Source organism: Daphnia pulicaria, chromosome 2 (genome assembly GCF_021234035.1).
Source record: "Daphnia pulicaria isolate SC F1-1A chromosome 2, SC_F0-13Bv2, whole genome shotgun sequence".
Classification (NCBI taxonomy): domain Eukaryota; kingdom Metazoa; phylum Arthropoda; class Branchiopoda; order Diplostraca; family Daphniidae; genus Daphnia; species Daphnia pulicaria.
This window is the reverse complement of record NC_060914.1, coordinates 8,513,010-8,537,980: the sequence shown is the minus strand read 5'-3', so window position 1 is coordinate 8,537,980 and position 24,971 is coordinate 8,513,010. Positions and strand designations below refer to the sequence as shown.

At 38.6% G+C, this 24,971-nt stretch overlaps 2 protein-coding genes across 2 annotated transcripts; both read left to right on the top strand.

Annotated features, from left to right (window-relative positions):
- Positions 1-83: 83 nt before the first annotated feature.
- On the top strand, positions 84-2,815 carry LOC124327464 (WD repeat and FYVE domain-containing protein 2-like). The gene is made up of 9 exons (XM_046786396.1): positions 84-210; positions 630-830; positions 892-1,033; positions 1,112-1,317; positions 1,393-1,677; positions 1,746-1,851; positions 1,923-2,013; positions 2,078-2,319; positions 2,391-2,815. The coding sequence occupies exons 2-9, from the start codon at positions 661-663 to the stop codon at positions 2,436-2,438; spliced, it is 1,290 nt and encodes a 429-aa protein (XP_046642352.1). The 5' UTR covers positions 84-210; positions 630-660; the 3' UTR covers positions 2,439-2,815.
- A 138-nt stretch (positions 2,816-2,953) lies between these two features.
- On the top strand, positions 2,954-4,448 carry LOC124327467 (nanos homolog 3-like). Its single transcript, XM_046786398.1, has 4 exons — positions 2,954-3,396; positions 3,529-3,896; positions 3,964-4,081; positions 4,152-4,448. Exons 1-4 carry the CDS (start codon positions 3,372-3,374, stop codon positions 4,241-4,243), a joined length of 603 nt encoding a protein of 200 aa, XP_046642354.1. The 5' UTR covers positions 2,954-3,371; the 3' UTR covers positions 4,244-4,448.
- The last annotated feature ends 20,523 nt before the right edge of the window (positions 4,449-24,971 follow it).

Below are 24,971 nucleotides of genomic sequence, written 5' to 3'. Positions count from 1 at the left end.
ACCAGGAGTTTCGACAAATATGTCCTAAAGCTTAATATTCCTTTCGCCAGATGGCGAGTTGAATTGCGAAATGCGTTTCGGCAACCACATCGTCTGTCAAGAAGAAAATCGTGTCTGTTTGTCTGTGTCTACTGTCTACCAATTTCGTTTGTCTTCTTATTGACTTGTTTACAAAATTCATCATCCGTTTTTCTGATTCAACTAGTCCATGTAAAAATTTATTCATTTTATGAAGTAGATCAATACTATTATTAAACATATTGCAATCTAGTCCTAATATATTCTTGTTAGTTATTTATTGATCTGTCATCTGGGTTTTATTCACCTGCTTGATCTAATATGGCAAACTATTGATTTTGAGTATTTGAGTCATAGCTGAATTGCACTTTTCCTTCATGTATAGTCATAATAATCTATGCTTGTTAAGCTATTGGTATTAAATCATCGTTAATGTGTAAAAACTGCACAAGCCATGTTTCTATTTATAATCAGAAAAGGGGTGTATTTCCAAACCAACTGCTCAAGTGGTATACACACTGGTTGGAAAAATAGGAATGGATAGTTTGCATTATTATTTAATGTAAATCTTTACCAATAATATATAAACTTTTTATTCATGTATTACTCAGTCAGTCAGGTTGTTCATGAGAAACAATCATTATGGCAGCAGAAATCAAGCCAGTTCCTATTCTTGCAACATCAGCTGCAGCAACTAGATCGAACCAGAAGAAACCTATTCTATTGCACAAGATTGAGGGCTATGAAGAAACTGTGAATCAAGCTGTTATACTACCAGGCGAGGATGGTGTTGTGGCTGTCTGTGATGACAGGTTTAATACTATTTCATTTTGTTTATAATTTATGTACATAAAGAAATAAGTTGTCTCATAGGTCTGTAAGAGTCTGGTTGAAACGCGATTCCGGCCAGTTTTGGCCCAGCATTTGCCATTACATGCCATCAGGAGCAACATCTGTCTGCTTTACCAAAAAAGTCTGGAGAGTATTTGTTGGTCAAGAAAACGGCACAGTTTCGGTAATATTTTTAAATTATTTCTTGAATATTGAAGTTCCGCATATCTAAAGTCTCATCTATTTGGTTGTTATTGTACAGGAATTTGTACTGGCCGAGGATTATAACTCGCTTACACACAAGCGGGACTATCTATCACATCACGCCCGTGTGACCCAAGTGCACCACGCTCCGACTCCTTCGTGGATACTTAGTGTTGGTCGTGATAAATGGTTCCAATACTATTGCGCAGTATCAGGCAGACGCCTTGGTGGTCACATTTGTCCAGCGTGGGCATACTGTTTGGAGTAAATCTAAAGACTAAAGAAGATTTGTTCTGAAATTCATATATTGATTTTGTCGATGGTTTTCTGTTGTAATAGATTCGATTTCGCATCCCGCCATGTATTTGTAGGCGACGCTTCTGGTCAGATTACCATGTTAAAGTTGGATCCCCAACCGGACTTGGCCACTAGTAATACCACAACTGAACAGCAGGCTGTTGGAGTTCAACAAATCACCGTCTTTAAAGGACATTCTGGTCCAGTTCGTTCTTTAGCCTGGGATGCTGGTCATCAGTTTTTGTTTTCTGGAAGCGAGGATAAAGGCATCATCGCTTGGGACATTGGAGGCCAGCAAGGGACGGCATATGAACTTCAAGGGCACAAGTATAAAGAATAATTTCCGTTTTGTGACTGACATTGTTTTGCTTTATTTTAATATTTTTTATATTTAGGAATAAAGTCATGGCTGTATGTTTTTCTCCCACTGGCCGTAAACTTGTTTCCGGAGGAGAAGACTCCATGTTGTGGATATGGAACATGAAAGCTAAACGAATAGAGGTGGAATAACGCCTTAATGATTTAAAATTTCCAATACGGTATCGGGTTATTAAATTCGATACTTTATTTAGACTTCTGAATGGACCGAGTCCAGTACTTGCCAAAGGTGCAGTCGTCCATTCTTTTGGAATTTGAGGGGGATGTTCGATCAGCGTCAACTAGGTAGGATCTCAATGCCCGAGTTAACGTAGAAGTTAAATTATTTCAATTGCATGACTATACGTAGGTCTTCGACAACATCATTGTCGGCAATGTGGGAGGGCCGTATGTGATGACTGCTCACCACATCGCTCCGTTTTACCTGCAATCGGTTATGAATATGAGGTACGAGTTTGTGTCGAATGCAACAAGAGTCTCACCGATGCAAATCGAGTATCGTTAGCCGTTTGTCAAGAGGCTAAACACTCAATTCTCTGGCTTAATTTGGACGAAGAGCGCGGTCGACTTCTTACTCTTGGCCATGATCGTGTAAGTTTTCATCCATTATACTTTTCTTTTAGTGATGGGGAAGTATTTTATATTGGAACTTTGTCATGTAGATTATGAAGATCTGGGATGTTTCTTCTCTCCTGAAGAACGACGCTTGAGTTTAATATCCTGATATATATCATTTGGCTGTGATCGTTTAAATTTCATCGTCATAAACCCTTCCCGCCTGTTCTCACAGCTATTTGTAATTTTCATTCCAATGCGGTCTGATATTGTATTCTCTAACCGTGCCCTCCCTCTCCCCTCCCCCCCCCCCTGCACCTGTTATATTTTGGTGAGATTTGTGGATAGTTAATATTCGTTTCGATGAATATCTTTGTTTCTTTGTTTGCTATATGTTTTAATCTGCAGCTTGCAGTAATTTTCTTTGGCAAAATCGGTCATCCTCCCGTTGTGCTCCTCCTCAACATGTGCGCCTTAAGCCCTTCATGTATATCCAATTTGAACTCGAATAAAATTCATTAATTAAGATAAATTAATTAATATTTTCGAGTGCCAAATTGATATAAATGTTAATTGTCATCGAGTAAACTTTAAACGTGAAAATAATTCTTATACTGAACAATTTTATCGAAAATTGTAAAATATCTGGTTGTGTGGATGTATTTGAATGCGTAAAAAATATCATAGCCTATCAATAGCAAATTTTGATTTTTAGTTCTGAGACATTTAGTTTGGAAATGTGATTAAAAAATAGTGTGATAAAGCAATTCTTGGAGAAGGTTGGAGGAAGAGAAAGAGGTAGACAGACAGAATCCTGTGAAGGGGGTGGGAAATAGTTTCCTCGTTCGCGCTGATTGGCGCAGATGTTGACTGGCTCAGTCCCTAGAGGGTCGGAAACGTGGGAAAGAAGGGTAGTGGTAACCTGTTAGACACAGAATTCAAAACTCTAAAACAGCATTCGAAGGTTTAAAACGAAAGGAGCAAGTCGTTAGGTGAAATTGTCCAACATTTTCTGTTTGTCTCCAAGTGTTATTATTTAGTAAGCGTCTACTGTTACATACACGACTTGTATTCTTAAATCAGCAAAAATGATTCGACATCAGTATCTTGCGGGTAAAAGTTTTACCTACTTTTTTCTTTTCCGAAATGCGAATTTTTGTTTTCGATCTCTGAATTCTTTTAACTACTCTTAATTACTAGTGAAATTTAGTTAATATCTATTTTGATCTTGGTTCTATTTATTAGGCAGAGCATTAACAAAGAAGTCTGTGGCAACAACTATCCAGTCTATTGAGGAGGATGATGGATATGGCACTTCTTCTCCCACCATAGACAGCCCACAGTTGAATAACAACATTTTCACTTTCGTAGAGCCTTCTGTTGATCCTACTGCTCCACCTGTTAGTAAGGTTTCGGAAGATGAATGGTCTTCCCTGGAAAAGGAGTTAAACCAAGTTCTGAATATGCAGCCGTTGACTGAATCTCGTGCCAAACCTCCAAGTGTATTTAAACTTGGATCTACCAAAATGTCAATCTACTCCACAACTGCTGCGAACAAGCAACCTCGAGTTAATTGTCAATTTTGTGCCAAAAACGGAGAAATTCGCAGCGTGGTATGTTAACTTTTCGTAGACCATTTGTGAAATTGGAAATCTAATTAAAATGTCTTCATTCTTCAAGGTTGAGTCCCACACCTTACGCCATCCAATCACCCGTGCTATTATTTGTCCAGTATTGCGAAAGTACGTTTGTGAGATGTGCGGGGCAACAGGTGACAACGCTCACACCAAGTTTTATTGTAATACATTTTAATTTTTAGTTTATGATTCACGACAGTTTGTCTGATTTAATACATCTAATTGTCTTAGGTCCGGAAAATCGCAGCCGGAAGATAGCGCCCATGGCTATCCTGCTGAAAACTACCCGCAACAACGCAACCGGTAAACGGACTCATATGTGACCCCGAATATAATTCCACCACTCCGGGAATTTAACTTATTGTTTCTTTGGCACTGAAATTAAGCGATATGCATTTTGTGATCGTATCTAACATCACCCACATGAAATCTGGAAAAGTTGTAATGAGTTTAATCGTGATTTAATTTCTAATTGTCAATTTTTATGTGATCGAAATATGGATCTGAAAATAAAGAAAAATAGCTGAATTTTGAGGTAAGATATCGTAAAAGGAAATAATTAATTAGTACTGATATAGATTACAATTAGATGCAATGCAATCTTGTCCTCTCTTCGGTCTACTACACACGTGGTAACACCGAATCTGATTGAATGACAGGATCGAGTATTATGCATATAGACATGGCCTATCTGCTGACAATGACTGGAATCGTTCGGGAATTGTCTAAACATGGAAAACGAGAGACAAAGGATGAACCTCGCAGCTATATGTGTGTGCTGTTTGTTGTGTTGTTAATTTCTCTCCTGTGTGTATATACCTGCTATATACGTTTGTTCTCCATAACCTTGATTGAGAGTCACGCAGTCACGGGCTTTTGCCATGGTTTATTGCTGTGTCTCTCTCTCTGCTCCAACATTATCTTGTACACTAGGCCTATTTTACTTTCCTTCTTTTTTTCCACTTGCGTTTGTGTTCGCTGTTGCGTCATCATTGCATCACGTCGAGCGCATCCTTTCCTCCTTTTTTCTTCTTCTTCTTCTTGGTGGTGTATGACTAGATTGTGTTAGACAAAGACCTCATCTCTTTTTCAATTGATGGTGTAGACTCTCTCTATATATATATAGCCTAGCTAACTTGATGATAACGGGAGACACACAACTCCGATTATTCTCACTCTCCTTTCTAATTTTATATAATATATGTACCTTGGATTTATACCACAGCATAGTTGGAGTATTGCAACACAGTTAGATGGGGTCATGGTTCGTGTAGGAAGATTGTGTAGGAAGATTGCAATAACGCAGGCTTAGGCTAATATACTATATATTAGTACTCAAGCAGTTAATTTCCCAAATTATATTTTACAGATTTTAAATGTACGCTGACGAATAAAACCTATTACACATACAATTTTCACGAATACGCCTGTTATATTCGGATGGAAATTTAAAAAAAAAGTTTAATTTCTCCAGGAGAACTGAATTGAATTTGAACTTTTTGACCCGAGTTGCAGCATCGGTAAAAAAAATGTAAAATGACGGGTTTCGACCCGGGGCCGAAAATATCCAAAACTGGGTCCGAAATGGCTTGTTATAATAAAAAAAATTTAAAGAAAGAAAGAAGTTTGTATTGTTTATTTTGCATTGAGGTAGGCATAACATTATTATTATGGTGACTCAATCGATTGGTCGTCATAAACTTGGTCATCAATCAACGTCCAAAATTTATCCCTATTGTGCTTATAGCGAAAAGAGCAGCGCATAGTTGAAGAAGTTTTTCAGAACCAATCCGTTGATCATTATAATCCTGCCAAAATGTGGAAAGACAGTGCTGCATTTCTAGAGTGTCTTTGCGTAAGTTACTCAAAGCTTCATTTTGAGATAACAGTTTGGCCTGTAAATCAATGGATTCTGCCTCTGAACGCACTATTCCAATAAATTTTACGAGATTTGGGGAGTGGGGACCATAACAGAAGCTCCCTCCCAAAACAAACAAAGAATTTTTAAACTATCTCTCCAAATTTTTATTTATTTCAACAAATTATATCATTTAACAATTAAACAAAAATATTAATGAAAATGCGGCCGAAAAGGTAAACAGTGGGGCCGAATTGGTAGGTCCTTTTCGGACAGGGCCGAAATGGTACGGGGCCGAAATGGTAGGGTCCGAAATGCCATACATCCAAAATGACGGTGAGACATTTATATATAAGAGAAATCCGAGCACAGCAATAGGTCCTTGAAATCTTTTCCCCAAAAAAGTAGAATATAATAACAGCGTCGGCTTCATCGGCTTGATGTTTACGGTAGACCAAAGATCGTTATAAAACACCGTTTTGTATGTAGCTTTTATTCATTCGCATTATAAATATGCATAGCCCTACGGCTAATAAAGTTGGGGCGAGGTGCTGGTATCATCCGACTTCATTAATTGCGACCATCCAGTAAAATTCTTAATCGTTCTGAATTAGCGCATGAACAAATTTTACGTGAATTAACTGAAGTTCGCTGCATTTTATAAAGGGGTGATTCCATATGAAAACGACCAAAACCTGTGGCGACCATCTCACGGATTTGATCGCCACTAGGCTTTTTTTTATTCACATGAATAAAAAAAAATGTCCTCGAAGAATTTTGAAAAAAAATGGCGCGTTCGCCTGGCGCGAACGTTTGATTTTTTTAAAAGTCCGCTTGACCATATAATCATTAAATTTTTTTAGCATATTGAAATGCAATTATTGGCTCATTTATCTATCAGAACATGTTGTCATAAGGGTTAACTATTTTTTAAGACCAAGCGCGACAAAATCAAAGGTTGCACCACCTGGTGGCGCGAGATTTAAAAAGTTAAAAAATGAACAAATTTGATGTGATAAAAGGTTAGGTTAAAACTAACGTAGTTTCATAAAAATTAGTGAAAATGTGAACGAGAACCCTGTCAATGTGTGGTCTAAATTTGAAACTCGTAGCTTAAGTTGAAAGTATTATTTCTTAATTTTAAAAGTACAAAGAATGTGTTTTTTCTCAAAATTGACGTTTTTCAACTTAAAAAACGGGAATGACAGGCCTTTTAAATAATTTAAGCTGGAAAAATTAATACTTACTTACTGTGATTGACTCTTTTTTTACGCTTTTATAGCTTTATAAGTACACAAGCAATGTGCAATCGGAGTTAGAAAATTTTCAAACCGTTGAGAGCATTCAGGGGTTGGGGCTTATAGCTCATAGTTCCCCCAAATTCCAAAAGGCAGCGCATATCAGCAGGTCCGACTACAGGCTTCAGCCGAGATAGCCAATTCATAGTAGAAGAGGGGGTGGTATGTTCACACACTAGAATTTTCCCATAAGGCTTGATCCAGAGCCATAGATGATGGTAGAACCACTTATACGGAAAGGCCTTCCATTGCCTTTTCCGGTTTTCCCCCAGGAAGTGTTCTGGCCATACCTTAGTTGCAGAGCCACAGCGGGTGTGTTGAGAAACACATTTTTTTCCAGTACCAAAATCAACAGAGTTTCAGTAGATGGCCGCTGTTGGCGCTGACAATTAGGTAAAGCACATTTTCTCACTTTCGATTCGCGATATTGGCTGCAACTTTAGGAAAAATTTCCGAGAGAAATTAAACAGGCAGTGGTTATACCATACATCTATAACTCTGCTTGATCCCAGGTTGCCCCGGTATATGGAGTGACACCAAGCGGATTTTCTCCAGAACTATGTCTGAACACGTTTTTTTTTCTGTCCTAGCGAAAGAAAACCAATTAGGATTTTGTAAAAAAAATGTGAAAAAACTCGCGTTTTTTACAGAATCTAGGTATTCTATCAATTTCGCTTTAAAAATATAGAAAAAAAGGGGGAAAAAAATATGATTGCTGATTTGAACCTGCGTCGTCTCACATGGGTATGGGTTTTGAAAAAAAACCCTGAAAAACCGAGAATCTAGCCTTATGGGAAAATTTTAGTGCGTGAACATACAACCCCCTCTTCTACCATGGCCAATTCCAACCATAAGTTCCCCCACCATATAGTAATACACCATGCCTAGACTGCCAATGTTCTCTAGAAACCCCTTCTCAAAAATTGGCAGCCCTGGTTGGAACATATTCCCGTAAACATTCAGGCAGAATGTAACGGCAGTCACACTCAGTAAGTGATAGCTCCGCAACTTATCTTAACTTATCGGAATCACCTAGATTGCTGGCAATAGTTGAAACTTGTCGAACATTAAAAATACAATTAAGAACACTATCTGTATAAACACAACACATAATAACACAACCTTCGAACACTATGGAACAAAAACCAATCCCGATATAAGGATAAGGACTAAAACAACCTTTCCGAATTTATTGATCAAGATTCAAGATATATCGAATTGTGTCGAAGGCTAATTTTCCTTTTGCCCTCCCAGCCTTTATTTTAGGGAAGAGCTCATTGAAGAAGAAAATTAGGGATTTTTGTACCTCTTTCTTCAGTTTCATTCTGCTAACGTGAACATTTTCCATTTTTACTTGGGACTAGTAACGATTTTTTTGTCTTGAAAAATTGGGTGTTTGGGCAGCAGTCATGTTTGATCAGGGTCCTCGCTATCTGATTCTAGGTTAGTATCTGAAAGGGATTTTTCAAGTTCTTTGGTTTGATGTCATATTTTTTTTTCTTTTCCTTCGGGTAAGAGATAGGGCGTTAGAACTAATAAAAAAAATTAGCTTACGTTTTTAATTTGACGAATAAAACTAGGAGGTTGCGCTGCTGTTGTTGCATCTGAATCTTATTCATCCGACTCAAAGGATGAGTAGGATAATGCTTGCTCTAGTTCGTCTACTTCTTCCTCATCTTCCTGATTCCCCATAACTTTCTTCGTTTCCTCGACAGCTTTCAGTTTGTCCTTTTCCTTTTTTCTTCGATGGCTTTCTGTTTTTCTTGTTCTAGCCATTCTTCCAACATTTCTACCAATTTTTTAAATTGGTTTCTTGGTTCAGACTTTTTTCCTCTTTTCCTCTGGAATATTTTTTTGCTTTTGTGATTTTTTGGGCCCCATTGCCTGCAATTTCTTTTTCCAGCTTCTCAATATCTTAGTTGTCTTCTTTTTATTTAGTTTTCCTTGAAATCGACGTAAAACTTGAAGTATTTTCTTCAGAAGTGGTCAGTGGTCAGAAGTTGTCAACACAAATTTTCTTAGCTATGTTCATATATTCATACTTAGCATTTCTCTACATTATTTCTAGTTTACTTTGTAATATTCAACTTTAACACTTTTCATTTTTAGATAATTCTATTAAAAATTCAATCTGCCCAAATAAAACACTGTATTTGTAACACGAGTAAGATATAAATACAGCAATCAAAGTTTACATTTGGTTTGTCGACTAATCAATCATGAAATTTCCATGTCATTGTTTGTTACAAGGTTTAGGATGCCATGAGTAAATAAATACTTTGTGTGTCCACCTTTGTCGTTTATAACAGCCATACATCTGTTGTGCATTGAGTTAACGTAAACTTCAAGAATATTGATGGGAATTTCAGACCACAATATTTCTAAAGTGGCGAATTTTTGGTCAGCAAAACAAAGCAAAAGGGGTGCTGGTCCCGTCGGCGCTCCGGTCCCTTCTTGTCCAGGGGGGGGGCGGAATCTGGTGCTATGGATGCGGCTGGCTTCCGGATTTGGCTGGATGGATTTCATTGATATTCCGTCCTCTGGGAGGAGGAATGTCTGTACGCCGCCTGGAATTGGTTTGGATATAAAGGTAGTTGATTTGAACGATTTAAGCTTTGTTATTTTGGAGGCTGCCTCCAATCCTTCCAGGGTTGGTGTCCAGTCTTCCAGGAGCGCCTCCCGTTCTTTGGTCAGTTTGTCCATTACTGCAAGTTGGGCCTCGATAAGAGCTTTAGTGCTTTTGACCATTGCTCCTAAGGCGATTTGGTTGAGATTTTCGATGAGCTCGGTGTGGTACAGGTGATCCCATGTACATGTGTAAGGGAAATGAAAATAACAAAAAGCCGACCCCAACATCCTGTTCATAATTTAGTTTCAACCTTACACTAAAAATTTTTTTTTCTAAAAAACAAATAGTTTATTTTATATTAAATAAAAACAAGTGACACGTAGCGCCATAAGACGCCGTGTTAAATACGACCGAAATTGGTACAGTGTACCAATTTCGTTGGTAGGTACTGTACATCATGAAGAAACATTAGGATGAAGAAAACCAAGTGAACCTTTACATTGCAACGCAAGGAATCTTTTTCATGTAGAGGAAGATATAAATCTTTTACGTGTTGCAGGATTTGCATGGCCTCCCTCAGCTAAATCCTTCCATCCTTCAGACTCATCGGTGGAGCTTAATCCATTTTCTTATGGTTTTGCTAACAAATTGGGTGTTCCAAAATTTTAATATGGCTGCTCCTATTAACACAATTGAAATAAAACGTGAATAAGTTATAGGCCGGGTTTGCCAAAGTGAAGTTTGTTAATGCTGAAGAGGTACAAATCCTCCACGTGCCAGCAGTAGAAACTACCCAGCTGACCTAGGAAGATTTGAGGAACGTTAAATCCAGGTAAAATTTCATCTGGGCGATGCAGAAATTGCCTAAAAGTCTGGCGAAGATCGTAGGTACCTATTTAAAATGAAAAATGTATTAGACATTTCCATTATAAATATATGTTGTTTTTTTTAAAACCACATACTGTTGCTGTTAACGGGGAAGAAGGAAAACTGAATATCAATAACGTACTGCGGATGCTGTTCCCTACCTTCCGCAACGTTCTTGAAATGGTGCAGCATGGCAAACCAAATGGGCAACTTTTGCTTTGTTACGCTGCTGTAGAGAGCTCCGCGTTTTGCTTCGTTGGCTTTAAGGGATGAATCGGAGAAATTCTCAAGAGTGACATCTGTTAAGAATTGGAAATGAGTTAGAAGAATGGATTGAGTATTAGATTTATTTCAAATTGATCAAACTCATCTTCAACTCGTCAACACCAATCCGGAGTTTTCTGGTATTTAAAAAAAAACTTTGTTTAAAGTTGGCCTCTTAATTCATAGAAATGGCTACTCACCGATCAAAGACAGCCTGAAGAACTCTGACTTGTCATCGGAGCTGAGTCACATCTCCTCCCAGAAACAACGGGTGTCACAATGTCGCCAACGGTGCCCCATCGGGAAACAATGACGGCAAGGCAAGGACTTGAGGTTGGGACACTCTCGATGCAAATGTCCAACTTCACCGCATGTGTAGCATGTACGTTCGTTTCCTGGAAATAAGGAACACTTTACTACGTGATAAAACTACGTACTAAACAGAGTGGAACAAAGTTGTTTATGTTTGTGCCTAAAACTTTACCTAGTAGCGTTAAATATTCAACACAAAATGGAGATTATTACAGACATGAGCAATGAATCTTAAATAAAATTTAAATTTACCTATATTTTCAGCCATTTATCCTATTCTCTATGTATGTCGCTATGCGTACCGAACCGGAACGGCGGTAGCTTAGCAAACAAATTTTAAAAATTGAACTGAAGTATAGAAAAGAAAACATTCAAAAACTTGTCCACATGATTGTGCGTTGAGACATATACAAAGATGGAAAACACGACACTAAAGTACAAAAAACATACCAGCCAGATAACTTGAAGCTATTGGATGAAGAGATCTAGCCAATCAAAGAGAGCAACTTTGAAATGTTCCAAGTAGGAAAACTGCTGCCACGAAAATTAATTGCAAAACAATGGGTTAAGAACAATGACTGCTGTGTAAAGAGCAAGTTGGGGAAACGTAACGAAGTGAAACTGCCACAAACGATTTTAATGATAGAGATGACACAAAAATTATCCTGCTACGAAAGCATTGGATCGAAAATTACAGTGGGAAAATTGCTGCAATACAAGCAATAGGAATGGTGAAATTATGGCACACAATGTAGAGAAGAAGATTAAACACCATCATGGGCGACAAGACGTTTTTCCTTTGTTCAACGACCCATAAGGATGGATTAAGGGGAAGAGAAATTGTCGAGTGACACGTTACCAGATCTTTACATAATTTGAATAAAAAAACTGGATACTTCCTGGGGTTCTTATTATGCCAGCGTTTCAAATTCATGGTAAAAGTTTCTTCATCAAGATTGACTACACCCGAAAAAAACAACACCTACATGTGAACATGTTCCGTTCAATCTGTTAAAGCATAATATACACTGTACAAACTATCACCAACAGGGGGAACAATAACAAAAATATAAACTTTACCCAGCTATATATCGCTATATGGCCAGAATTGATGGCACCATGATGTTCCAGAACATTCCAACAAGTGCGAGGTGACTGTAAATACCCATAAGACCTTAAAACCTGTGGCACAGAAAAAAAAGTTTGTTGGTGATAGCATTGACAATGAATGTATGAGTTACCAAACCTTTGACTACTACATAGCCTCCTGGAAGTTTCATTATTCTGTAGTCTCTCAAATGACAACTCTAAATCTGTGGGATGAATGAATGTTCAATTGGTTTTACAACTAACTTGCATTACTTGAAACTCAGGTAGAAAATCAACTAATTTCAGTCAGTGTGCTTCACAAGAGACTTCATTTATCCTTTGTTTTAGTCAAATATGGCTGACAAAAAATTTGAACCCTTATTGAGAACTTTCATTTTAAATTAGATTCATAATTCATGAGACCTTTTTGCATAAAGAGTGTGATTTTCCCCTTGGTCCCAGTTGGATTTTTCAAAGGCTTGACTAAGTCATTACAAGCTTAGTAGAAATGTAAACGGAAGAGGCAACCACTCTAGATATGCTGACCTGACCACTCAAAGTTGTAGTAAATCCTGTGGTGTGCAACTTCTTTGCAAATTCAGCATCATCAACACTTCATTTGAGTTCAATGATGGTCTGTACAAAAGCTCAAGGTTGTTGTCAATCTGTTGTCTTCAATCAATTGTTAATTTCATTTTCTCAACTAGCTTGCTATATTTCTTCCTGTCACCCCATCAGATAACACGAATGTGGATGAAAGAACCTCCATTATTAATGTCTATGGTAAGTTGCTTTTGAGCATCAACTTTGACTTCAGGAAACTTGTTGATCATGCCTCGATAGGTTTGGTCCAGGTCTGTAGAAGTTGCTGCTTTCCAGAGGTTGTACTTGAAACCTAGAAAACCGGCGAAGAAGGGAAAGTCAATGAGGAAGACGCCGTTCCCTGGGTCGGTAAGTTGGGTCAGTACTTCCTTCAGGATGCTGAAAACTGAGGACACTGAAGACCCAAGGAGGTTGTAGTGTAACAGAGCTTGGCCTATCTAACAATTTGATGTTAAACTGAAACTACTTCCTCCAGACAGTACATTGGTGAGGTTGGAGGCCATTTCCTCTTGCCTTGAAGCAAGAGACTCCTGCTCATCTATTAGATTTGTTATGGTGACCCATCTGAATAGACGCCTTATGCAGTTTTTTGAAACGTGAAATCTGAGTTAAATTCTGAGACTAGCAGGGTTAAAGAGGTCGTTTTGACAGAGTCATATATACCCACCATCTCTGGGAACAAACTTCCAAATTTGAAGCCCACTGCTAAGGTTATATTGAATTTTGTGAAGTCAAGTGAGGAATCTGCATGGTAGCTGATTAATATTTCAGAATCGTCGGATGACACCGCCACATCCACGACTACAGGGTGTTCTTTCAGTTCTCCAGTCTAGAATAGTCTCTTCCGCGACCTCTTCATCATATGAAGCCTCATATATTTCCTCATGAAGTTCATTACAGTACAATGTAGTAAGCTGGAAGTGTAATGCAATCCCAGTCTCAACAGTGATGAATTGAGAGCGAGGTCCATTGAGCCAACTCACACCACACTCAATGTTTCCAAGGTCCCACACCATGCTGTGCAGTTTATTCATGAAGTCACTCGAAGTTGGGAGTAGAGATGTGATTTCTACAATCTCCAAAAGTTTGGGGTCGATCATGATCTTCTTCTGAGTGAACGTTGGAATCCCTCGTATGGATGCATGTAAGTTGGAGTGTACTCCATCAAGACCAATGCAAATTTGGTTGTTGTAATGCCCCTGGTTCCATTGTTGAGCATCTGCTGACTTAGCAGCCTTGACAATAGGCTCGGGGAGAACTTTCTTAGCCTTTTTGTCATGTGGGTTGTTCTTCATTCCCTTAAATCTCGGGTTAGTCATGACCTCATACGACGAAATTTTACAAATATAGCCCCAACAATCGTCTCTAGGAATTGTTGGATAATCCTCTCGTCCATATTTAGCAGATAAATTTCTCTAACGGTCCGATGTTGAGATTTCTTGAAGAGACAGACTATGTGTACGACGCCTTGAGACTCAACTTTGGATAAGGCCTGTTTTACCAGATGAATGCTGAGGTTGTACTCTTCAGAGCTGACCCTTGATCAGATGACCTCCGTGGTTCTCTTTATTTTATACAATTTTCCCCTTTCGTACCATTTTTCGTTGAAGGAGCTGCTAGCCTTTAGGGTTCCAAGATCTTCAATGGTTTCTCCCCAATAAAATTAAGAATAGATATTCAATTTGCCTCATGTATGAAAGTCCATGAATCTGTTGTAAGTAGTCCGTAGACTTTCTGCAAAGATATTTAACCCAAGAAAGTAAACTCATGAGTTTGAATTGTTTTCGGGTCTGAGTAATCCCTCCCAAGAAATTGATTCTGCTCAGTCCTCTTTTCTTCCATCTGCAGTATCTTCTTTTAGAGAGCAGATGTTCCAATCTTGTCGACAGTCTCATTCTTATTTTTAAGGTAACCAAGGTAGAACAACGAGGTCAGTTGGAAGGAGTTGTTGATGAATGCACAAGTGAACATGTTGAAAATTCCTGGTCACTTCACTTCTTTCGACTCTATCATGATTTTAAAACCATCTTGCTGGCAAATTCTCTTCATGGCACAGAGATTAATTTCTCTGTAGCCCAAGCTTGCAGACGGCTTCGAAACACAGTTGGTATCTTCTCAACATCTTATGTGGCTTTGGAAGTGAAGGGACAGAATTAAAACCCTCCATGAAGACATATCTTGACAAGGTGACTACTTCTTCAACTTTAGAATTGCCATTCATAAAGATAAGCAAGCTGACGGCCAGCATCTTAGAGAACTCAAGATTGGCAGACATTTTGCAATCTTTTAGAAAGTTTGCAAGAAGACCCCTGGGTCCAGAATGGGATTTGGTAGAACTCAATCCAGTATAACGTTAGGGTGTAGAGAGTTGACTCGCACCTGACCAAGTTCTCCAGCTTAGAAAAAATGTTGAACTGAATTCTGTCCAGTTTATTGTTCCATTGGTTCTGGATTCTTTAAAAACTGTGTTGTAGGTGAATTGTTCATTAACAAGATCCTTGTTGTAGCAAAACATGGTGTAGAAGATATGGCCAGTAGATTTTGTGGGTCAAATCAAGAGATACACGGGGTAGTGGGGAAATTTCTTCTGGATCATTTGAGACTGAGATATGAGCTCCTGCACAAGTTTTCAATTGTCTGTGGCTTCAATTGTTGAAGACCAGAACAGAGATTGAGACTTGTAACAGAACTCATCATATCGGTAAATCTTCTGTAGGTTTGAATACTCCTAACTTCACCATGTCAAAAATTACGTCCTTATTCTCCATCTTCATGTTCACACGAAGATATTTCATCTTATAGGGTTGTCCTTCTCACAGGCATCTCCTCATAAGCGTCCTTCAGTATAGCCCCCACATCTTCAGTTGACAAGGTTTAGGGTTGTGTTCTAGCCTTCAAGATTGTTAATGAAATAACTCTTCACGTGAAATCTGTCGAATATCCTATGTCTTCTAACAGGAAATTCCCTCACTTGTCAAACAGATCAATTTGATGACTCGCGTCGCTCTGTTAACCAAAAGAGAACTGGACATATAGACTTCAGACTACAGAATAATTGTAGCATCGAAAGATCAGATAATTCTCAAACTGGTTGATTCTGTTAACACACTCGATGCTATTGCAAATGGACCTCTCACTTTCGAAGATGTCACTGTCCATATATAGTTCACTCCTAAGGTTCACCTAGATTTTAGTTCGTAAAACTTCAGTACAACTCATTATGTAATTTATGTCAACAGGATCATTAAACCATTATTCCTAATTGTATTTTTTAAACATGGGGAAATGCTCTCTGTAGTTTTCCAGTTAAAACCACTTTATTCTGCCTTTAAGATCTGTCAACCAAGGAGTGGGTGAGAGCTATGGCAAAGACGTTATTGTTTTAACAATGGATTACTTTTACTCAACTTATATTGACGTCTAAACTTAATTTAGAGCGAGTAAAAAATTACAAAGCAAATTGAAAGTGTGTTGAGAAGTTTGGGACCCAACCATGCCGAAAATAAAACTGTGAAAAAAATCTAAGAGATGGTCAGATGTGGTTTGAAGTAATATATGAGAAAACGATCTTACGTTTTATATTTCGAGTATAAAAATGGGAGGCTGAGCTGCAGCCGGAGCATCGGAGTAATGTTAATTTTGTTTTTTCAGACATTACTTAGTTATTTTATTACGAGATAAGTTTATTTAAGCGTCATTTAGTAGCGGCAGATTTTCAAATTTACATCATGAAGGAACATTAGGATTAAGAAAACCGAGTGAACCTTTACATTGGAGCGAAAGGAATCTTTTTCATGGAGAGACAGATAAAATTCTTTTACGCGTGGCAGGATTTGCATGGCCTCCCTCAGCTGCCTCCTTCCATCCTTCAGACTCCATCCTTCAGACTCAGGAGCTTAATCCATTTTTTAATGTTTTTTTAACAAATTGGGTAATCAAAAATTTTAATATGGCTGCTCTTATTAACACGATTGAAATAAAACGTGAATTAGTTTTAGGCCTATACTAAATATCGGAAAACAACTTTAGGCCATGATAAATATGTGTAATGGTAATGGAAACTAATCCTACCGTCGGCAATTTTTACATGAGTTGGCAACACCCTTTGGTGCAGTTCCACGATTCTTTGGTACACGTCGGTATGTGTCCAATATTTACCAATGCCCAACAATCCTAGTGAAATTTCCTACTTTTAAAAATGTCGTACAAATGCAACTATGGACGTTTAGGCTTCTCTCGCATTAAAAAAATAACAAAATATTCCCTTTGCCAGTCTCTTTGAAACGATGAATTCCAAAATACCAATAAGGAATGTTTCATGGTCATTTGGAAATTATTTTCTACAAAAAGTCCTCATTTGGTTAACTTTCGATTTTGTTGGATACGAAATCAGTTATCTGCTCGATAACAGCCTCGCAGATAGCCCCGATTTGAATATTTACGAGAGAAGTATCAGAATAATTTAAGGGAAGACCATCTATGCCCGTTTCTATATTTGATGTTTGGTTTGATGGTGGTAGTGTCATGCGTGGCATGGGTGGTGATTATGATGCTGGTGCTTCCTTTCCGTCTGGGGAATTCTCGTTCATAAGAGTCTTTAGAAAAAATTCATATAATTAAAATATGAAGTTAGAATATTTATGTTAATTCTATTCACTTCGTTCATAATAGCTGAAGACAATCTGGGGGTGACTCAAATTTACTTCATCTGCCAAAATTTCTTCTGGTTTATCCTGGCCTTTCCTAAACGATCTAACACAAATATTAGAAACAATATTTAATTACGAAAAAAGAGTTAGATTAGGTTGGGCAGATAATTAAAGTTTTTCAATCATAAAAAAGAGTAGTGAAAAATTTTAATAAACTTACAACTTCATGACGTATTTAAATTCTCCATTATTATGGGAGGAGGACAAGATCAACTCCGGTTCCCGATGGGTCAATTCTTCATTCTGTGTAAACAATAGTGTTAATTAAAATTACATAATCTAAATAAATATAGATAGGAAACGTAAAGATACCACGAGGGCTCCCTGAACAGCACCTAAGACAATATCTTCTAGCCGTTTAAATTTTTTAAGAACAACAAAGGCTATAAAAGGCAAAAAAGTGCGCTATAAAAACCCCTTTTACTTACCAAATTTTGCTTTGAATGGTTTCGTCCCCTTAGCCGATCTTCCAATTCCATCAAAAATCTTAAATTCCTTAGTGGGAACTACCCTTCTTGAATGTTATCAATGTCTACATAGATCAAAGTTGCCGGCAACTTCATCCAAACGATCATCTTCTTCTCTCTCAGGAACTTCCGCAATCTTCAAATTGAAAGCCAACGCAGCCAACCCAGGATTTTTGGTTGTAAATTGTCCATGATTAACTAGAAAGGAAATGAAAGATTATTAACTGTGTGATTTAAAAAATCAAATTGAGAATTATCCCTATCTCCCTCTTTCATGGACGTCAGCATCAACGGCGCTTATGCTATTGATGTTCTTCCTTCCACAATGTTTCCACATCTTAGATGGACTAGATTTGTGCGTGACCAAGTAATATGTTCTAGATATAGCTACCTGGCTACCTACTAGTGTAGAATCAGAGGCATCGCACATTTCCCTCCCATGTATATTAAATTCTGGCTGACTGTTGGGGGTTTTCAGTGCGGATCGTTGCTTTACGGCCAGATTAACGTCCTGTCCCGGCTTTTCATCCCCAAAATTCCACACTAGGATCGCGTAGAATAAATCAAATTTTTAGCGTCTTAGTTGAAAAAACATAATTTAACTCCTTAATTTAAAAATCTCGTGGTCTGGTGGGATAGCTTTAAAAATTGCGCTGAAAAAATACCAACGTACTGGGTTGAAGTTATACATATGGCACTAAAACGAACCACAGCCTTGCGTGGTATAGAAACAAAAAACGCGTAATGAAGGTAGTTACTTTCCTTTGCGGCATCGTTGATTGCCACCTGCCAATCAAGTGCCGCCATTTGCTCTTTCCAGTTGTCAGCGAATTTAGATCGGATAGCCGAAGGATGTATGTATGTATGTATTGTCTCAATTTATATAGCGCACTATCGCATGGAACTGAATCCCGATCTAATGACGCTGTTTCGTTTCCAATTTGGAAGATGTGATTGAACACATCACCGTATGTTTAACGTCATATCCTTGAAAGCAATCAAGGATCCCTGTGTTATGCGTGCTGCCTTCCGTCGGCGCGACTGCTACAGGTTTTTGACGGGATAAAGCGTTGGGATGGCCGAATACCATCTGGGCAGGGAAAAGTCCACATTCACGAGGAATGTTTCGGAATTTCATGAGGCCTTGCCTGAATTCGTCTGACGTCAAGTCTCTTTTTGACTAGTTCTTTAACGGCTAGGACTGCCACCGTGGCCGTTACTTTGGGGGTAGTGAGTCGTTGAATTACCCCACAAAATCCAAAATTCCGATCCAAAATTGCGAAAGGAATGTCCGGGTGGTCGGCTTCCTCCGGGGTGATCGACTGGATTGAACGCTTGGCGACATGGTGGCGAAAGAAAGGACGTCCACATAAGCTGCCAGAGATCTCGCATCTCGAGATCAGCAACCCGGGAGCCAATTTCTGAAAAAAGACGAACAGGATGCAGCCAAATGTCTACTTTAACGCTATCCTTCTAGCCGACGGGCAAAACGTCTCTTCCGGCAGCGACAGCGTTGAGGACGTCTACAATTACTACTCGGGCGAAGACGCTACACTTCTCTGGTTTCAGCAGGAGGAGGATGAAGGATCGCTTGCGCAGCGCTGCCTCCATAAGACGAACAGCAAATTTTTATTGAGCGTTCTCCACCAGATCCCTATCATGGACGCTATCCCGTCTTTCCTTTGCCCCTTGGTCGACTACCTTCGAATGGCGAAACGGCGTTGCATGTTGGAAGTGAACTTGTTGTTGTCAGAGCGGAGCTGAAAAGTTAACCTGTAGGAAACGTGGCCTTAAAGTGTCTCGTAGGTCATTACATGCAGAAAAAATGCCCACTCAACGACTCCCTGTGGCAGAGGGCATAGTACTCGTTGACGGGTTACTCCTTTAAAACAAACAGGAGAAGAAGTCGTTGAAACAGTTGGTGGAAGCTCTTCCTTGATGATTGTCTTGCCAAGATGACGGCCTCTCTCTACGTCTCTCTCTCTTCATCCCCCCCCCCCCCCAAATATATATATATACAAACGTCAATACACACAGAGATCTGCTAAGGTAGACGATTTTGCGGGAATTACAGGCGAGTATCCGCGACGTGCAGTCTACTTAAGATTCTGTAGTCCCCACACGTGGTAAAAAACAAGCTACAATTATTTGTCATTATTCGTTAAAAATTTTGACCCAAATTTTGTTCTTTAAATGTTCGCTGATGAAGACGTCAAAAATGATTGCTGTAGGTTGCACAATAATTTATAAATTAATTAATTTACAAATAGTCTTTACAATCAACAGATATTTTGCCTTGGAACCTTACATTTCTACTCTCTATCGCTGTCATGGCCTATATGAAGGGTCAACGCTGCCACCGAACCCAATCACCAAACAAATGATCAGCGGACTCGAACTATTTATTCAGTGTGGGATATATATACTCATCGCGATATAAATCCACTGAATGTTATCATCTCTCAGCAACAGCAGATTAAATTTTCTGATTTAGGATTGAGTAAATTTATCTATTCCAAATGCCCATTGAAGGACCATGACCATTCATCATTAACTATTATGTCGATTGATAACGGAAAAAATATTGGCTATTGATGACAAAATAAGGTAACGGATTCCGCAATTACTCTGATCCCACGACATGATCCCGCGATGGGAGATGTTTATCCAAAAGAAAAGGCTGACATATTCACTGTTGGGTGTTTAATTGTTTTTTTTTCTAACAAAAAGTGTGCATCCTTTTGGTGATGGCCAAGAATCAATAGAAAATCAATAGAAATCTAAAAGAACTTAGAAGAAATTTAGAAGAATTCAACGACCGCATCATCGTGTTGTTAGAAGGCCATGAAGCTATCTTACAACAGACCGTATCATTTGATATATGCCACACTCATTAATGACTCCTCAGCATTGGTCGAGAATTATCTACTTCTACGGAAAGATGATACCCCATATCAGAAGTGGTTGAGTCTGCAAAAGAGACGACGAGACGACAGGCATTGGCAGCAACAGAGCAACGTGTACGAGTTGCTCAAGCCGAGCTATCTGCAGCTGAACAAGCCGTTATGGATCTTGGAGGTCAAGTTCCAATCTCAGATCCATCAGAGTTGAATCCATCGGGCTCGGTGTCACAATTTGGTCAACGAGATGATCCTTATCCACTTGCCTCTGGAGTAGCCCCTGATGCATGGATCGATTTATATTTGGCTGGAAGAGAGAAACCTCATGTTCGAGGAAACGGAGACAAGTCATCTGTTACTATTCAGCTGGAGGTGTATTCAGGACGGGCGTTAGATTGGTTTGCCTGGATCAGCATGTGGTATGCATGCATTAGTCCACATCCCCAGCAAGAAAGCAAACGAGAAACTTGCCATTTTTAAGAATTTATTAAAAGGAGACTTGTCTGAAATCGTGTACGGACATGGAGGTGGAGAATCTGGCTACAAGGAAAATATTATTATTTAATATTTTAATTCTATGAAATTATTCTAGGGACTGTTATAAATGAGAATTATCTAAACGGAGATACACAACCACAACCATAATTAACAACAAGACCACCACCACCACCACCTATCCCAAGTACAGTATCTTGCAAGAAAACGTGACACTTTTGTCACTTGACAACGCTGAAAAATCTGTCAGCTTTTTTCTGAAAGATGCATCAAAGTTCCTTTTTATCACACGAATGTGGGCGCCCACATTCACAAACCAAAGATCCGATGTAGAAAGGGGTATAGATGGACTCCCACTCAACAATTCGGTTACTAATCTAGTAAAAATTCAAATCGGGGCCATCAGCGAGGGAATTTTCGAACACATAACGGAATTCGTATCCGGAAAATTGAGGATTTCAGGGATAACCTCCAGTTTCTTTTTTTTCAGTCTAGCGTTCTTGGTATTATTGTTTCGTGTAGCTAGAATGAATTTGGACAAGTCTAAAAACACTAGATTATTTAGACATCTTTCTCACCAATCCTTCATTGTTGGCACCTGTTATGTTTCCATTTGCCTTTTGAAAGATTTCCTTAGGGAGAACATTGGTACTTTCTTCCCTAAATAGCACGTCAAAGTGAATTACCTTTTGTTGAATATTTTAATTCAAATTGAAAATATTGCAGCCCTTAGTATTTTCTCTCCTGAAATTCCGAAGTAGTTTCTTCTCATGTAGTTTATTTTGGTCTGTGGAAAAGCTATCTGGCGTGAGCGTAGTCGTCTTTTTAATTCAATATATGTGTTGGAAAGCTGAAGTCCAATAAAAAAAATGCAGCATTAGTCAAACTTTGCAGTATTGGCAGGTAAATCTACATCAAAATCTACAAGAGAACCACTAAATCGTTTGGAGACCTTCAATTAATCTGCTGAGCTTTCGCGTCAAAATAACTGACATTATCTACATCTCAGCCAACCTATTGAACCCACTGGGCACGGCAGCGCCAATGACAATAAAAAGCAAAGATCAAGCTCCGTGAGCTAGGAGTGTAAGACCTCAGTTGGAATGATACTGTCGCCACCGATGACCAAATTTGGTGGTGTCAGCATTTTGATGGGATCGAGACTACTAGATTAGCTCCATTGAAGACTATTTCCTTCTGCTTCCTCTGCTTCCTTCGTGTAAACCGCATTGACGAAGAGATTTGACGCTCGCTACTTGGACGGACAGCAACACAGTGCGAAATTGGGTCCGTGCTGTTTCCGCTCGTTATCAAGTGTACGTCAGCCACAGAATTGGGTAGATCCAGGCTCTGACGGAACCTCATGAGTGGAGTTTTTTCCTGGGAAGCTGAATTCGGAGGATGCGACAACGAGATCTCAACTTGAAGAAACGACTATTCAAGATTGGTGGCTTGACGGCCCACCTTTTCTATGCAAAGAAGAGAATAATTGGCCACAGGATTTTCTCTGGATGAAAGCCAAGGAGGAGCTCAGATCCGCTCACATTCATTTCAACCTCGCGGTAAGTATTAATGTGAACAAGGCAGAAAGGCCCAAGACAGTAATATTATATAAGTTTTATCTGCTTTATTACTCTTTCTTCTTCCCGAATTATTGCTACTTCTCACGATAAATCTGAACATAATACCCAGGTTGTTTCAACCTGACATCAATTATAATTTCACCTGTGTTGCACATGCAAACTTAGTTTTTTGCGAAATTAATGTATAAGGAGGAAGGAATGGAGATCCAGACTGTAGCTATAACTGACACGAGAAGGTATGTTTAAATTTATATTTTCTAATGTTAATTGTGTTATTTTTTATGTGTGACTTCATATTATTGTTTTTTAGATATGGCCCTTGACGCAGGCAAGCAAATCAAATATTGAATTGCCAACTTAACCGAAGGATCTGAATGTGAGACCCAATCCGTTTCATTAACGCAGCTAAACTCCCTGGCTTGGCTTGAAAGACAGTTGAGCTCGCCGGCGTCCCCCTATCGCTCGATCCCGGGACTATACTTGCGGCCAGTCCCTTGGCCTACTTAACCCCAGGCCGGTCTTCGAGCTATTCCTCCATAGTATAGCCTTTTCTACTCATCCCCTCCCGATCAACCTAACTGAGAAGTGGCACATCTAGCGCTCAGATCGCAAACTATATTCCTTTTAGTTAAAAAACAAATTGAAACAATATTTAATTTGAAAAATCCCAAATGAAATATGAAAAAAATAAAATGATATTTTGAACTTAATGCAAATACATTGTTTAAATAAATATACTGTATTTATCGTCACTTAGCTAAACAGTTGACTTCACAAGCAGACAAAGCTTACGTAACTTCGTAATTTTCTTACATTACATTATTTTGAATAAAGAAATGGTTAGGTCTTGTGTGGGACATAATAACTTGTTGCAAGAGATCAAAGAAAACTAAGGGAAGTAGTTATCATCAAATTCCATCTGATTCTACATTAGGATCGCAATGGTTAAATTTAATTGGTGTTCAGAGTGATTTTAAAGAGAAAACTTTTAGATAAATGACTGGAAGAAGCTATGATAATACCTTCATCTGCCAAGAATACTTTGAAGAAACTTGCTGTATAACTAATACAAAAAGATCAAAGCCCTGTGTGGTACCTAGAAAGTATCCTCCAATGAAGGATGAAGGATTTGAATATGTACTAACCATAAAATTCTCCAGCGATTCTATCGAGATGTTTATTGGCGAAATGCGCCAAATGATGGCGGAAATTTTCAAGGTGATGCGTACATTATGTTGTCGTGTTATTACCATCTTTTGATTGGGTACGTCGAGTTATTACAAGATTTAAAATAGTCATTAGAGCAGGAATTTCCTATTGCTCCTTGGACGGCAAAACAATGCTTGAACGAGAAAAACCAAAAGAATAGATGTTGATAGAACAAAGAATTAGCAAAAAACCTACGAAATGGACGTTGAGTTTTTTACTTTCATCTTATCTACTGGTCCTGGGCGAGTTGCTTGTAACGCAAAGTATGCTATTATTTTGAAAAACAAAATTCATAAAAGCTGAAGTCTAATTTTTGAAAAATTCTATGACAAGGATTACCCAATTATTAAATGGAGTCTGCAACAGTAGCTTTCCTCGGCGGCTACTTCCTTTTCATTTTGCAGGAATGGGAGTTTTTTGAAGAATTTAGAGGTTGATTAGAGCAGCCTACTAGACAGCCTACTACTAGACAAGTGGATAACCCACTTCCCTTTGGCAAGAGTATGTTGCATTGTTGCCCTGCCTGAGAAGAGGAAAAGCCCAAAATAGGGTGGCTTTTACTTTGGCTTTCTTTAACGGGGTGGAAAATAGGGCTAGGTGGGTCCATTAGGGCTTAAGAAAAAAATCTCTGTAACCTCATGCATAATTTTGACCACCATGCCATATGAAAAATCACTCGAATTTTGATTTAAAAATGGAAATTTTTCATATCTAAGATATTCATCCTTTGTTCCCCCTTCTGAGGTGGCCGATTTTCAAAATACAGAGATTTGAAAAAAAAGTCATAGCGATAGCCTGTCATTTTTTCCCATTGCCCTTTAAATTTAA

Coding starts and splice junctions, on each gene's coding strand:
- LOC124327464 (XM_046786396.1), top strand. CDS start 661: ATGGCAGCAGAAATCAAGCCAGTTCCTATTCTTGCAACATCAGCTGCA. Junction 1,034..1,111: donor AAGAAAACGGCACAGTTTCG/GTAATATTTTTA, acceptor GTTATTGTACAG/GAATTTGTACTGGCCGAGGA. Junction 1,318..1,392: donor GCGTGGGCATACTGTTTGGA/GTAAATCTAAAG, acceptor CTGTTGTAATAG/ATTCGATTTCGCATCCCGCC.
- LOC124327467 (XM_046786398.1), top strand. CDS start 3,372: ATGATTCGACATCAGTATCTTGCGG. Junction 3,897..3,963: donor ACGGAGAAATTCGCAGCGTG/GTATGTTAACTT, acceptor TCATTCTTCAAG/GTTGAGTCCCACACCTTACG. Junction 4,082..4,151: donor CGCTCACACCAAGTTTTATT/GTAATACATTTT, acceptor TAATTGTCTTAG/GTCCGGAAAATCGCAGCCGG.